Raw genomic sequence first — 16,290 nt, 5'->3', positions numbered from 1 at the left:
AATATTTTCAACGCAAAATTAGTGACTGATTAGCTTTTGTTAGTGTCGCCCCGCGGTTTCACTTCCAGATGAAATAACCCAAGCGAGTTGCGTCGAGCGAAAGTTGCTAATCCAACGCTACTCTTATTTATTAGCGTCGGCCATAGCTGACGCTAAAGCGGACACAAGAGCCCTAAAATAGGGCTCCCGCGAACAGCAGCTCTATTACGCACCTTCATCTCATTCAGCTTCCTTTCGTCGTCTCCGTTGCCTCCTAAGCTTCTCCAGCAAAATCAGCTATGATTCACCACTCCAACCCCATTTAAGATGAGAAATCTTCTTCCACGCCTTCAAGTTTTGGTTTAACATAAGTTTTCAACTTTTTTTTCCTCGCATGGGTGTTGGATCCAAAAATACCAAGTTTTTTTGTATTTCATTGTTAGGTATGCAATGCATATGTATTTCATGATTTTCCCTGAGTTTAGGTGTGAATATGTAAAAACATAAAAAATTTGTGATATGAAAATTTTGGTACGAGATATGTAAATGCATAAGAAAATTGTGGTACAAATGTAAGTATGAATTTTGGGTGTGACATACGTGAATGCATAAGAAATATTGTGCGGCATGTAAATATGAAATTTAGGAGCGAGATATGTAAATGTATAAAAAAATTATGGTATGTATGTAAATAAGAAATTTAGGTGGAAATTATGTGAATACATAAGAAAATTGTGGTATGTAAATATGAAATTTAAAAGCAATATATGTAAATACATAAGAAAATTGTGGTATATATGTAAATATGAAATTTATGTGTTGTAAATATGAAATTTATGTATGAAATTTATGTGTGAGATATGTGAATGTATAAGAAATTTTATGATATGTATGTAAATATGAAAATTTATGAGTTAGATATATAAATACATAATAAATTTGTGTTATGTATTTAGGGTTCAAATTTAGGTGTGAGATGTGTAAAAGCATAAGAAATCCGTGCTACGTATGTAAATAGGAAAATTTAGGTGTGATGTGTAGGTACACATCACACCTAAATTTGTGTTATGTATGTACATAGAAAAATTTAGGTTGATACTCTGGATTTGTGGTGATGTGTAGGTACACATCACACCTAAATTTGTGTTATGTATGTACATAAAAAAATTTAGGTTGATTCTCTGGATTTGTGAGCTATGGGTTCCAAGTATGATGTGTAAGTGCCCTAAGGTTTCAAGTAGGATATGTAATGTGTAGTTGAACTAATCTATAGAGCAACATTTATGGTACAGATAGATATTCGAGACGCTAGATCATTGATGTACGACAGATTATATCCAGGAAGAAAATAATTAACTTAAGAGTTTATTGCTGGTGTTGAAGACTTCGTGCATGTAGCATTGCAGTTGCTCGTTTACCTCTCACAAGATAGGTTTCGATGCCCCTGTGCGAAGCACAAGAATCAAGCATACCTGACACATGACGAAGTGATGTTGGACCTATATCGTAGAAGATTTAAACCCGATTATTGGTATTAGACTTCACATGGTGAATTGAACCAGATGTTCAATACGGTCATGCGGGAGCCTCATCAAGTTATGCTCCACCAACTGTTCATGATTCTGGCATGTATAAGCAAATAATTGATGATGCAAGCAAGACTCATTTTGTTGGGAGTGTTTCTGATGATGACCAGGAACCAAACAGTGAAGTGTAACAATTCTATGAACTATTAAATGTTGCCCAAAAATCATTGTGGGAATGATGCACTTCGCATGTAGAGTTAACAATCACCTTAAGAATGTTGAGTATCAAATCCGATTTTACCATGCCGAAGGAATGCTTCAATTAGGTAACAACAATATTAAATGAGACAAACCCTACTGATAATTTAGTTCCAGAAGATTTGTACAAAACTAAAAAGTTAGTAGCGAAGTTGGGGCTTCTATATGAAAAGATATAATTTTTCATAAACGGTTGTATGTTATATTACAGGGAGAATGCAAAAAAAAAAATAAAATGCAGATTTTGCGGTGTTGATAGGTTCTAACCAAGGAAAAAAAAGAGTAAAAACTATAAGAATATTCCTTACAAATGTTTCTTTTATTTTCCTCTCATTGCATGGCTCCAACAATTATTTGTTTCTATGTGCACAGCTCCCCACATGACATGGCATAATACTGGATATGTTAATCCTAGTACAATGACTCATCCCACAGCCGGTGAAACTTGGAAACACTTCGACCACAGTTATCCGGATTTTACAGCAGAACCACGCAATATCAGACTTGACTTATGTGCAGATGGGTTCACGCCTTACAGTCATGCTACAACACCCTATTTTTGTTGGTCAAATATTATCACGTCATATAATTTGCCCCTTGATATGTATATAAGTATGTCGTTCTTATTTCTATTGTTGATTATACCAAGTTCATATAGCCCAAAGTGTAAAATTGGTGTGTACTTACTGTCTCTTATAGATGAGCTACAAGTATTGTGAGAAATCGGAGTGTTTGATATTGCAATGAAACATAACTTTATCTAAGAGTTGCACTTATGTGGAGGATGAGTGGTTTCCCTGCTTATGGGATGATATCTATCTAGTTGGAGTATAGCCGGAAAATTAGTATATCCCTACTGCATAGGCACGTCTAAAGCATTCACTTTAAGGCATGGAAGAAAAAATTCCTAATTTGATTGTCATCAAAGGTTCTTAGCTCGTGATCACCCATTCCATATGTGTAGACACGACATGTTTCACCTTTGTGTTTTTACTTTTTTGTCTTATAATACATACTAATCTCGTTTATTAATTCTAATTTTTTTCCTGTCACAGATGACAGGTTCTCAACCTCCTGAGAGACCCAGCGTTCAGGGGACTTTGAGGAACACTTATAGGAAGCTGAAGAAGTTTGTCATTACCGCTGACAGGTACGGCACACGTGCAGCCACTCTAGTGACCTCTTTTGTTGCCCCTCCCTCACCAAGTCCCTCGCAGGCAGCCACCTCCCACTCCACCTTATTTCCGCACATCATCCTCCTACAATGAGCTAGGGCCCTCGACTTCAGCACCTAAGATGGCTAACACCACCGGCGGAGTCTATATTGAGTCGGAGGGTGACTTGTAAGTCAACTTTCTTTTTTATAGTATAGTAATTTTAATTTTTCATCCAATTTTATAATGTGCCTAATGAATCATTTGTAGTTTCTACCCCCTCCAGGCTGCCCATGATGCGAAACACGGAGATCATCCGGAGCAGATATGATTAGTCATATCTCTCATGGAAGCAGATCTTGTTTTCCACTCAGGATATGTATTGTAGAGAGTTTGAGGTATGATATTTAAATTTGAAATATAAAGTTAATTTTTATGTTTTTTATATGCTTATCAAGCTTACTTTCTAACTTGCAGAGATCGTTTTACTGGTTGTCGAAACATCACCAGCATATTCGGTAGATTTTTGAGGTTCGTGTCAGGCATAGGCTCAGGGATATGTTCACGACGACGCGTAAGAAGGGGCAGAGGTCCTCGTGGGTTGAGGAGAAGTCTGGGCTGAGTTAAATCAAGCATGGGCCCATCCGGAGTACCAAAGAAAGAGACTGACAAATCAGCAGAACTAGACGACAAAAGGAGTCAGAGGGGTCGCACTCCACATTGGAGTTTTGATCCCCCCCACACGAAGCGCTATCGGAAGCTGCTAAAATAATGTCAAAATTCAAAAGCTTGCATATTTATTTATGTAACTCATGTATTTATCTTATCATGTATACAGGCCAAGGAGCTTGACAGAAAGTCATCCACCGCAGAATTGCACGTCCTTACACATCAGCGCACGGGCACACAACAGTGGGTATCCGACCATTCTCGTTGTGTCAATGTAAGTTTAAAAAATGTAAATGTATTAATACGTCAATTAATGTTTAAAATGTCAAATAATATTTGAATTTTATTATGTCGGGGGAGTACGAGCAGCTTCGTACGAGACAGAGGGGATGGTTAAGCCAAACCTCACCGCCCAATGCGCAGTCCGATTTTGAGTTGTGGACGCAGACAGCGGGGAAGAAGGGGGGAGCGGAGCAAAGGGGATAGCGTTTGAGGCTGAGCATTCTCGAGAAGCTGTGGGTGGCCCTAGCTCATTAAAGGCTCGGCATGAGGAGCTTGTCAGGTGTGTGACGATGATGAAGGAAGAGCTCCAACAGGTGCGTGTAAGTCAGCAGCTCGTTGCAGATAGCCTAACACGTCTGACGAAGAGTTTTGATTGTCAGAGCAAGCGACACATGTCCAATCGAGCAGAAGGAGCAGAATGATGATGAGGATGAATATTAGATTTTTTCTGTGTTTGATGATATTCCCCCAACATAAGGACTAATTTTTTGTTTTTTTTTTGTTTCTGTATTATACAAACTTTTGGTTTCTTTTGTTGTGAATTCTGAGCATTTTAACTCTTTATATTTAATCTGATTCGATATTATGATGTGTATGTTGGAGATTTTTGTATGAGTTGTGATGATAAATAAATATCATATTATGTTGATTGTGTTTCTTGTGTGCAGGTATGTGAAAATCTAATTATTTTGTTGTTTTTTTTTTGTTTCTTACAGATTAGCGTCTGATTAGCGTAGAAAAATTCCAACACTAAAAGCTACAATCAGCTAAAGATACAAATAGCCGCTAAAACGACACAATAGCGACAAAAAAGTCTGGCGCTGATTAGCGTCGGATATGGCTGACGCTAATTAGCGTCGACTTTGTTTGATGCTAATTAGCGTCAGCTTTGTTAGAAGCTAATCAATATCGGCCTTTTTTGACTGTATTGTGTGGTTACGCCAGCATCGCTTGCATATTCGACAGTATTTTTTAGTGATGCTAGTTTTTTATGCTAATTCGAACGCAAATTATAATATGATGCTAATGTCGACGTAAAAAAAATTAGCGACGCTCATTTTAATGTCAGAAAAAAACCAACGTATTCTGACGCTAATCTAAATTAGCATTGAAAATTCTAAATTAGCATTGGAAAACGACCCGACTAGCATCAAAAATGTCCGATGCTAATCGGGTTTTTTTCTGTAGTGAGAAACTTAGCATAGAACTAAGGTTAGACTAACTTTGATACCAAATAATAATGGAACTAGTTCAGAACTCAGCATAAATGAAAGCAAAATTTTATTAAGCATGAAATTAGGGGTTACAAAACGACACAAAGAGGAAATTCAAAATAAAACAATACTAATCTTCGGCTAGAGCCAGAAGAGAAGATCTGAGAGCGGTGGTGGCGTCACCAAAGTGGTAAGAGGGTACAAAAAACCTGATGGTTGTATGGTAGGTTAAAAAGGGGTTCGGTGGGTTGCAGATGGGTTGGACAGCGATGATTGCTGCAGAGGAAGGGATGGCAGGGTGCGGGCCGAGGGAGCTGGACAGCAAAGGCGGCTACAGGAAAGGGAAGGATGGGATGCTAGAAGTTGGACTGGAGGCTGGACAGCAAAGTTGCGACAACAACAAGGGGGCGGCAGGACAGTTGGGAGGAGATGGGATGGCAGGCGGCTAAGTGAGGTGAAGGAGAAGTGGTAGGGAGGGAGATAGGAGAGGATACAACAACTCCAAGTATGATACAACCGAAGCACCACCCGTCATTGGATAACAACCCTAGCAAGGAGACTCCACATAGAATCTGAAAATAGTAATCAAACATACCCTACCCTAATTCAAGCAGCAAGCAAATAAATAGACTCCCATCAGGCAGGAAACAAGAAAGGAAAGTAGAATAGACAAAAAAGGGAGAAAGGGGGCTTGCGGATTTGACGCCCCTTCCAATTGTGGCTCGCTTTCGTAGGAGTTGTGATTGACCTCCCCAGATGTCGCTCGATCCCGATTGGGACCGGTCTCTGGTCCATCTGTCAGTCGGTTCAGCCAGCTGAACTCAGCCCCGCATCAAAGACAGCAGCATGCAAGCCATCAAACAGTATGCAAACAAAATTTTGCAAAGAAGGCACTAGCAAGGCAAATTATGCAAGGGTCTTTAAAGTAATCACGTAAATTAATATATCCTCAGGAAGGATGAAATTTTCTTGAGCAGTGTTAATATGTTCGCAGAATCAAACTACAAGCTGGCAATAACCCATCCTACCATTTAAAAATCACGAAACTTCAATTCAAAGATTACCATAAAAGCAGCAGATCATTACAATATGTACATCCAGCCAAACCAACTAATACTCTATTTGAAAAAATCAGAGCCAAATAACAACAAGTCTATACGTGATAAAATTCATAGATGATAATTTTTTCTTTAGAGAACCAACTGCAGCAAAGTAAACCGCCGTGGCTTTAACTCAAAAATTTTCAAGCAGCTAAAAAAATTGACAAGTACTTACATCCGAAGCAGCTCTATCGCTTGCAGACTTACCCTCCCCCTTGAGACTGGTTATTACATGAAAAAAATAAAGCAAATTCAGAATATAGTAAAACAAAACTTAGCATGGATAACACCAGAAAATAATAACATGATAGTAAACTATAATATCAGTAATATAATCATATAAAAATTCCAACTATATATATGTGCATCTTGAAGTGCATTTGAACCTCTGTGTGGCAGCTAAGGCACCCTTGTTGCGCGAATTATCATTTTCTGTGTCCGATGATTCATCAGATCCAACATCGCCTGAATGTGCAAATGTGTCAAACCAATGTGCAAGTGAGACAGTAGAATGATGTTTTCAAGACTGTCAAGTTCATGATTTGCACAAAAGTGAAATCTAGACAGCATAACACTTCATTAAAGGATGTTCACGCTTGTTAAAACTAATAATAGAACACGTTAACAGTGGATCTAAATAAAGTAGCATATAATGGAAGACACAATGAGCAGTACAAGAAGAAAAGGCCTAGCCCACTCCAAAATGTCTTAGGAGATGATATATAACTTAAGTACCATCATCATTCCAGTCATTCTGATTGTCTTTTCGCACTTTTGGTCGTTTGTCAATGATCGAATAGACAGCACCCCCTGAAAAAACAAAATTGGTGTTAAGTTTATCTGTAAACCAAGCTTTACAAATAAAGCTAGTTAAGCGCAAGACAAAATCAACAGGAACCACTAAATTGGTGAGAGGAATATGACCACGTTGCTTATTGAGAGTGAGACAGCATCACAAGAATGACTAGATAATAGAAACCTGTATAAAATCACTCCATGGCCTTTGGTTGATAATACAATACCTCTTAGGCGTTTCCTTGAATTTGATCTCGCCAGCTCAATGTGTAGGGTGGCTCTAGTCTCAGGATCAAAAATGGTTCTCTAAATTCAAATGTGATCAAAGTCAAACATATGAGTATAAGGAATAGCTCAACCAAAACATGAATTATGAAGATGAGATGATAATCAAGAGAGCATCAAATACCCAATCAACAAAGCTGAGAAATGAGGAGGAGCTATATTTCCTACTAATGACCTTTTTTTAATGATATGTCAAACTTATTTTATACTCATCCCCAACCATCAGTCACTTTCTCTATGCCACTAAGGAACTAGTTAATCAGGGACTAAAAATACTTTCAGAGCCTAAAAGCAAAGCATGTGACTTCAATGAATAAAATGAAATAATTGCATCAATATGGAGCAAAGTCATGCCAAAACTAAGCTTCAAGTTACTTTAATTCTGGCTCAATCTTAAAAATTTCCATTGTTAGTCCCAAGCCAAATAAGAATGATCAACTCTGGCGTTAGGATGACATCTAAATAGATATTGATGCTAAAATTCATGGATTCTAACATTTGCTTGCATGCAGGTGTTCCCCCAAAGCTATGAGCCATGATCTAACTCTAAAGTAGCTAGAAATTGTGGGCAGTGCTTATGTTTTTTTTTTTTGGATTAGGAAGTAAATTTAAAAACCTAGTTTCATAAAGTAATGATTTAATGCCACAAAAAAGCTTAAGAAGAGAGATTAATTATGGGGAATAATTTAATGGACATGCTAGTTATAATAAAATGAAGTATGAAAGGATTCATCACAAATGTAGAATAAAATATATAGCAGTTTATGCTTGATATCACAGTAACACAAGAACAAGTGATGGTGAACCTATTTTAAGAAGGAGAAGAGCAGTTAATTAATTTTAATAATACAAATACAAAATGTGTGGGTTATATGTTATATTAATATCAAAAAAACATAAAATTGAGTACCAAAATTAGAAGAAAAAAAAGGTTCATAAGTTTATTGAAGTTGTTAAAAGCATATACAATAGAACCACCACAACATTATAAGCGGTGTTGAATGGGCAAAGAGTTCCACTCATACATTTGAATTATGTCACCTCACTCGCATGGAATAAGGAGATGCAGGTAACATAAATCTAAAGTGAGGTGCAATGTTCAATTCAATATGTCATAATTCTAATAGGTAAGATATTTAGCAAAACTTAAAAATTAGAATGATAGAAAATTATTTAAGATAATAAACTCAGGATTTATATAACAAACACCAGTTATATAATATATTATCTTATAGATATAAATAAATAACTATCAAATAATATTATTGATAGATTTAATGCTCCTCTATTTTTATAAGTTTAAGGTGCATTGGATTTACCATACAAACAATGGAATGTCAATGAAACCATAAATTCTTCAATTGAAGGTAGGCGGTAAAAATAAAAAAGTATCACAGAAATACTATCCAATAACAGATCAATGAAAATTTTAGGTAGAATTTATAAAGTTACAAAAAAAAGATTAGCTATGTTATATTAATCTCAGTGTGGATCAACAAAAAAAGTCACAAATAGACAAGTTGAGAGTAATAGAAAAGAGAGAATGAAAATGTATGTGCAGCAAAACAAAGAAAGAGTGAGACACGAGTGTTTTGGAGAGATGGCAAGAATAGCACCAATTATAGATAATGAGAAATAGTGTTATATGGTGTGAGCAATATATTTTACTTAACTAATCAATTGAATAATGGCCCAGATAAAAATGATTATTTGTGATTCAAGAGAAGAAGAGAAGGATATAAACAGAGATAAGAAGAATCAAATAAAGAATGTCAATAATGATTCGTTTAACCAATACCCACTAATTGTATATGTAGAAGTTTCATGACAATTATAAGCGTTTGATACTCTAACACCATCCATACTAACATCACTCATCCTTGAACTCATGATAGAAGAGTTAAATAAACATTCCTATGCCAGAAACAATTAAATTAATCATTTTCTTTAGATTGTCACATATCATATCTTGGCATGCAATGTCAAATGGTGATACAATTTTTTTCCTTCAAAAAGCTTGCTCGTAAATAATGGTAAATTATTCCTTTGATGTAGCTTGAGTAAGAGATTCTTTATCCTTAAAGCACCAAAAATACATATATTGGAAAAATAAAGTCAAATGATTTGTATTCTCCCATAATATAACAAGTCATTATCACCACGTACCTCTATATAGAAATTATATTTCAAATGATCATCACTTATTTATTATCCTTATCCCAAAAAATTTGGATCAGCCTTATAATTTAGATCAACCTCATGAATCATCCCTTAATCATTGTTGGCAACTGCAACATGAGGTGTTAAACTCGATCTTACACTTGTTTTTGCACATCAAATCATTATATCTTTAACCCATGCCTCCCTTCTCAAATCCTCTATATGTATGCATTACTATTTCATCATTTATCTTCCACTATATTGGCACACATCACCTATGTCTACCTCCAATACCATATCATTAATAGGTGTGACTCCCACACTCACTAAATATTATCATTTTTCCTGGCAAATATCCCTGAACTCTTCCTCTATTCTCGTTTTATCGTTTTCACTATTGTCCCCAAATTTAAATGAAAAAAAAAGGGGTTGACGTTAAGTGGATAACTAATTGCAAACTTATACTAGAATTCATGAAAAGATTTCAAATTTAAATTTTATTGATTTTAGGACATTCCCAAAAAGTGCATGTCACAACTCAACCAAACTATAAAGACAAATAGTCAAGATTTTGTTAGGGCGGCACTCATAATTGATCTAACATAATATAATTGTATTGAAAAGTACGCATAAGTTAGCAAAGAAGTCATTAGCGAATGACACCACAGCTTAACCCAATAGCAACTAAGCGTGGGGCAAAGGTTGAATAAATTTAACTTATTAGTCTTATGCATAAAATGTGAAGATTTTAAATGAGATGAAAGAGAATTAGTAGACAAAATGATTAGAAAAAACAAAGGGAAAGAAATCTAGTAACATTAGAGAAGATTATAAGCTGCTGTAGATTTGGAGGGTTAATAATGGAAATGGAGTATGAATGGTAATAGATAGAAAGTTGAAAGAAAAATATAACTTTGAGAAAAGATAGATAAATTATTATACAAGTGGGATTTATACAAGCATGAAGATATTGAGAAAAAGATCAAAATCTTATGATGAAAAATTGTTAGATAAATTATTCTACAAGTGGGATTTATACAAGGATGAAGATATTGAGAAAAAGATCAAAATATTATCTTGAAAAATTGTTGGTTAAGCATAGTGAACAAATTATCAAGTCATAATATAAAATGATCCAATAAAATTGAAGTGAAGGGAACACTAACGAAGGTTCATAAAGGTTAAGCTTTAGATCCAGATGATAACATTTAGATTTATTGGATTATGAGTGTTACTAGTGTATTGGTTACCCAATTTTTTAACAAAATTTGGCAGCCAAAAGATACATATAATTGAAAAGAAGCATTTGCTACCAGTATTCAAGAACAAAAGGCCAGTTCGGGATTGTGGTAATTATAGGGAAATCAAATCAAGTCAAATAATAAAAATATAGGGGAGGATAATGGAATAAAGACTTAAAATTTTATGTAAATATCTTATAATCAATTTGGTTGTATACTTGTATACTATGAAGACACACTATGGATGTTATTTTGTGCTAAGGAAATTATTGGGGAAAATAATAGCAAAGAACTCTATCTAATTATTAATCTTAATAAGGCATACAATTAAGCATCACCGTTATTGATTATGCATGCATTAAGTAAAAAAGGTGTCAAAAGTATGTGGGAGTAATTGTAAAGTGGCCAAGTGTTCTTACATATGATAAGATTTATCCCACATATTGACATCAAGTCCATATGTTCTACATTACCTATGAAGTTACATTTTAAAAATATTCTAAAAAATCCCCTCCAAGTCAATGATAGCACAAGAAAACTTATATAGTTGGGTTCCAAGCGGTAGGAGGCAAAAAATATAAAACCTCTGAAAAATTAATAAAATATCACCAAGATAGCCTTACATCTAATGCCGCCAATGCAGCCATAGCTGAGTGATGATTGATGAACGTAGCAAAGGCAACCACCTGGCAATAAAAAAAATTAAAAAATTAAAAAACTCAAATTTAGCAACCACTAAGACACAACAAGGATTCACCTATCATTTACGCATACATATACAAGAATATAACATGTAACATCATAAAATATCTTAAATAAAAGACATTAATCCTAAAATGATTTAGAAAAAGGGTAAAATTCAATTCCTCTGTAGTTCATCCTTTTCATGAAAAGGCTAATGGTTTTTAATTTGTACGTAAATCCATTTGGTTTGGATGAATTTTAGAATATTCCCTTGTTATGAATTTATTAACTCGCTAATCATCTTTTTTTATTCCCTCTGTAGTTCATCCTTTTCATGAAAAGGCTAATGATTTTTAATTTGTATGTAAATCCATTTGGTTTGGATGAATTTTAGAATATGAATTGCTTGCTTGCTGATCATATTCACTAAAACCATCTAAATCATCTTTTTTTATTAACTCTTGCTTGCTGATCATTACTCAGTTTTGCCGCTAGGCCACCTCTCCTACAAGCTTGTTGGTTCAAGTCAGTCCACTTACACCATATCCACATGGTCTCACGAGAAGTCAGTAAAACTTGATGGGATCATGAGTTCACAGGATCCTGCACTCATTTACAAGATCACAGCAAGATTTCAAGTCTTGTATAGGATCTCAAGAAAAAATCGTCCAAACAGGACTCCTTTTTCCCTTTACTGTTATTAATGCTCTCCTGCTAGCAGGCACCAAAAATACATAACAAACGTGGCCTATATTGAAGTTGTTCGATTAGAATAGCTCCTGTGGTTGGCCATCAAAACAGAAACTATGCTGATTTGTACCAGACTCTATGTGCATATTTAGATTGCACTTAATCCATAAAATCATGTTGGGTTAGTCATGACCTACTTGCCATCTAAATATAGATGTCAGGGTTGCACCCAGCCCTGAGACGGCCCACTTGATTGGCCTATTTGGTTCTTCGTCCACATATTTGCAAACAACAAATGTTCTTCAATGATTTACATGCATATCACTCAATTCTAAAGTTCAATTTATATATATACGCCATCATCACTATGCATGAACACGTGTACTTTACCTTTTAAAAGTTAAAGCAGTGATATTTATGTGATATAATAGATTTGTGCAATATAAATGTAAAAGTATAGTTTAGGTGTTAAATATGTAAATACACATAAATTGGATGGTATGTATTTAAAAAATATAGTTTAGGTGTTAAACATATAACGTGCTGCTGGAAACATCGTAAACCCACACAATTCCACGAGAATCACGAGAAGCCCCGTGATTGTCGGGGCAAAACCAAAGCCGCCCATTTTTTTTAAATTTCGACAGATTTCTTTACTTTAGTATTTTTCCTAGTTCTCTAATTCTAATTAGATTATTTTCTATTAGGAAACTTTTATATATGTTGTATTATGGTTATTTTGAAACTTTAGATTAATTTTATGCAAGAGATTGTATTATTTGATTTTTGTCCTAAGGAGTGTTGTATATTCCTTTTGCAAGTGCCTGTAGCTTGTTCAGGAAAAAGTGGTGAATCTCCTCATCATTTGTAGATCATCATTTCATGTTGCCTCCGCTATTTTTAGTCAAGTTAGCAGCTGAACATCATATATCCCTTCCAAACGTCATTGACCTCGCATATTATCATTCTTTCGTTATTCCCCGGCCACTTTTCCACAAAATTCAATTACTAAACACGTTATGGGATCTCCCTAAAACAACATCATCAATCATCAGAGCCCGACAAGCCATAAATTCTTTTAGATTTGTCTTCCTTTGCTCCCAAACCAATTTCCATACAACATACTCTAAATCTTCGACCAACTCAGCACCCTAACCATTTATACCACAATCCTTAATCCAAACCCTAACTTTTCAAACGCCAAACTTTCTACCTTAACCAAAAATCCACCTCGACGCCTATTACCAAAACCCGAAGCGTCAGCTAACATTTGATCTACAACCCTAGACCTATTAAAACCCTGATTAGGAGAAAATTACACAATGGTGCCCATATGAGGTATTCAGGAACTCATTATGGAGGATATGCAGCGAAAAATTTTTTCAATTGGAGCGGAGGCTTACTGCTTTCGAGAGAAAATAATATGATGAAATCACCCATAGCAATAATGGTGGCCACCTAGATGAATAGGATGAAGAAAATTCTTTCCACCAAGAAGTTTTAAGTAATGAGGTGCAAATGTCGTGTCTATTTGACATTGAGTATCGGAGGATAGAGAGGGTGACTTTGGAGTAAAGAAAGATTTAATGGATTTTGATAATCACATGGAACCAAACGAGTTCATTGAGTGGATCCACACAGCAGAACGGGTGTTTGAGTGTAAGAACATTCCACTTGATATAAGGGTAAAGCTAACTGATATTAAATTGAAGTGTGTGTCACTGTAGTAGGAAAATGTGAAGCGCCTACCCCAGCGCAAGAGAAAAAGCAAAATTACTACCTAGTCTAAAAAGAAAAGAGAGATTCAGTGATGTCTACTAGCACATTACAGACATAACATATTCTTAAAACTTCGGTACTTATAGTAAAGATCTTTTAATAAAGGAGTACATTGTTGAATTTGAGTTGCTTATGTAGATGTGTGAACTATTAAAGCCAGATAAAAACATCATAGCTCGATGTCTTGGGGGATTAAGACCATCAATTGGCAACAGAATACGATTACAACCTTATTAGACATTACATAGCGTCCATACCCTAGCTATGAAGGTGAAGAGACAACACAGCAGCATCAGGTCCACACCACCTTTCATACAAAATACACCTTCAAATCAGGTAGTAAGAGCAGCAGATGAGGAAAAAATGGTTGACCAGACCAACACTCCCGAAAGAACTTCAACCAGAAAATGTTCCAAATGTCAAAAATAATGGCACATTGCATCCAACGGGTACCAAGAGCACGCCAGCCAAAATACCAAGACTTAGCCCTCATGAAGAAAAGCCAGCCTAAGAGGAGGAAAAAATGGCTGACCAAATCAGTCAAATTTCATTAATACAAGCCCGTTGTACTGTGAAGGGGAAGATATGTAACCTCATTACATTTAGAGATAGTTGTGAAAATATGATATATGCACAAATAGTAGACAAATTGAATCTAACTAATCATAAACATCTCAACCATATTCTATGACTTGGTTGAATAAGAGAAATGAGATCTGTGTCGACAAAAAATGCTATGGTAGAATTATTCAATTGAAGACATGCTCCAGAACCAAATGCTATATGATGTTGTGCTTATGAATGCTATCATATTTTATTGAACTAATCATGACAATTTGATAGAAGTACACTTCATGATGGCCACAAAAATATCTATAAATTTAACAAGGTGAGTGTATTGCACTTCTGTCATTAAAGAAATCAACAGTGATGAGTACTCAGATAAAGATAGGAGTTGTCGTACTCGTGCTGCATTTCTACAAACTATGAGAGAGACGTTAGTGGAACTGGCCTTGGTGATGCTAAAAAATGGTAAGACGAAGAAACAAATACATGAGGCAATGCAACCGTTACTAGAGTTTTAGGATATTCTTACTAACAATATGCCACTCAGATTGCCACTTTTACTAAAGATTCAAGATGTTATAGATCCTAGGAACAGTGCTCCCCAATCAATCAACCTACTGGATCCAACTAGTAGAGTATAAAGACCTAAGCAGTTTGAAGAACTAATGATTCGAGAACTACCTCATGAGAGCACATGTTCTTATGTTGTTCCAGTTTTGATTGTGTCCAAAAGAGATTGATTGTGGAGCATGTGTATAGATAAAAGGTCAAGAATAAAATCACAATCAAATATAGATTTTTTATTCCAAGATTAGACGATTTATTTGGTCAGTTGCATGGTGTTATTATTTTCTCCAAGATTGATTTGGGCGGTGGATATCACCAGGTCAGGATAAAACTAGAGGACAAATGAAAGATAGACTTCAAGACACGAGATGTATTGTATGAGTGGACATTCATCTCCTATGGTCTGTCTAATACACCGAATTTCATACAGCAGATGACCCAAATTTTTCCAACCTTCATTGAAACATTTGTGGTTATGTATTTTAAGGACATTTTAATATATAGTAGTTCAAAGAATGAGCACTTACAGCATTTGCGATAGATTTTTGAGATTCTTTGGACATAACAGTCATATGATCATTTGAATAAGTGTCATTTTCTTAAACCACAGACATGTTTTTTGGGATTCATTGTTTTGACAGGGGAGCTTATCGCATATGCGGTACTGTAGCTACTACTGTAACGCGGGATTTTGCAATTGTAGAAGACGGACTGAAACAATCATGTTTTGCTTTCTTATGTTTTATTTCCAATTATTTTGCATTTCATGTTAGCCTTTATATTGGCTCGAGAGAGAAAGACAAGACGAGTTCTGCATCAAAAGGAAAACCGATCTCGAAGGAGAGGGATCGAGCAGCTAGGGAGGAGACGAGTGCAGTAGTAACTGACCTCGAGCGTGTTTGCAAAGCCAAACAATGAGAGAACGAAAACCGGAATTGAATTAATTAAAGGATCAGCAAGATTGGATTATGCAAAAGAAGAAGTGAAAGAGGTTAGATTAGTCTTTATTTGGTAATCTTTTAGTCAATTTAATTATAAATTGCTACATATTAATGTTTGGATATTATGAAATATAACGAAGTGAGAAAATTGAAGCTTTGAAAGAAAAAGTTTTGAAAGGGATCATTTCTTAAGTTGAAATCAAAATGAGTACTTAATTTCAAGTTATAGTAGATTTTGTTTCTTCTAAATTGAATCACTACTACTGTAACGCGGGATTTTGCAATTGTAGAAGACGGACTGAAACAATCATGTTTTCCTTTCTTATGTTTTATTTCCAATTATTTTTCATTCCATGTTAGTCTTATATAAATATAAATATAATATATATATATATACAT

The 16,290-nt window shown here is 35.2% G+C and overlaps 1 protein-coding gene across 1 annotated transcript in view; it reads right to left on the bottom strand.

Annotated features, from left to right (window-relative positions):
* LOC110033685 overlaps nt 1-16,290 on the bottom strand; it is a 28,065-nt gene that overhangs the window by 7,741 nt on the left and 4,034 nt on the right. The window contains exons 2-6 of the mRNA XM_020737740.1: nt 11,287-11,349; nt 7,205-7,283; nt 6,918-6,992; nt 6,569-6,647; nt 6,358-6,403 (exon numbers count right to left, since the gene is read on the bottom strand). Coding sequence (XP_020593399.1) covers nt 6,358-6,403; nt 6,569-6,647; nt 6,918-6,992; nt 7,205-7,283; nt 11,287-11,349 — 342 coding nt within the window. The remainder of the gene's footprint in view (nt 1-6,357; nt 6,404-6,568; nt 6,648-6,917; nt 6,993-7,204; nt 7,284-11,286; nt 11,350-16,290) is intronic.

Source organism: Phalaenopsis equestris, unplaced genomic scaffold (genome assembly GCF_001263595.1).
Source record: "Phalaenopsis equestris unplaced genomic scaffold, ASM126359v1 Scaffold001256, whole genome shotgun sequence".
Lineage (NCBI taxonomy): Eukaryota > Viridiplantae > Streptophyta > Magnoliopsida > Asparagales > Orchidaceae > Phalaenopsis > Phalaenopsis equestris.
The sequence above is the reverse complement of the archived record's forward strand: the minus strand, read 5'-3'. Positions and strand labels throughout refer to the sequence as shown.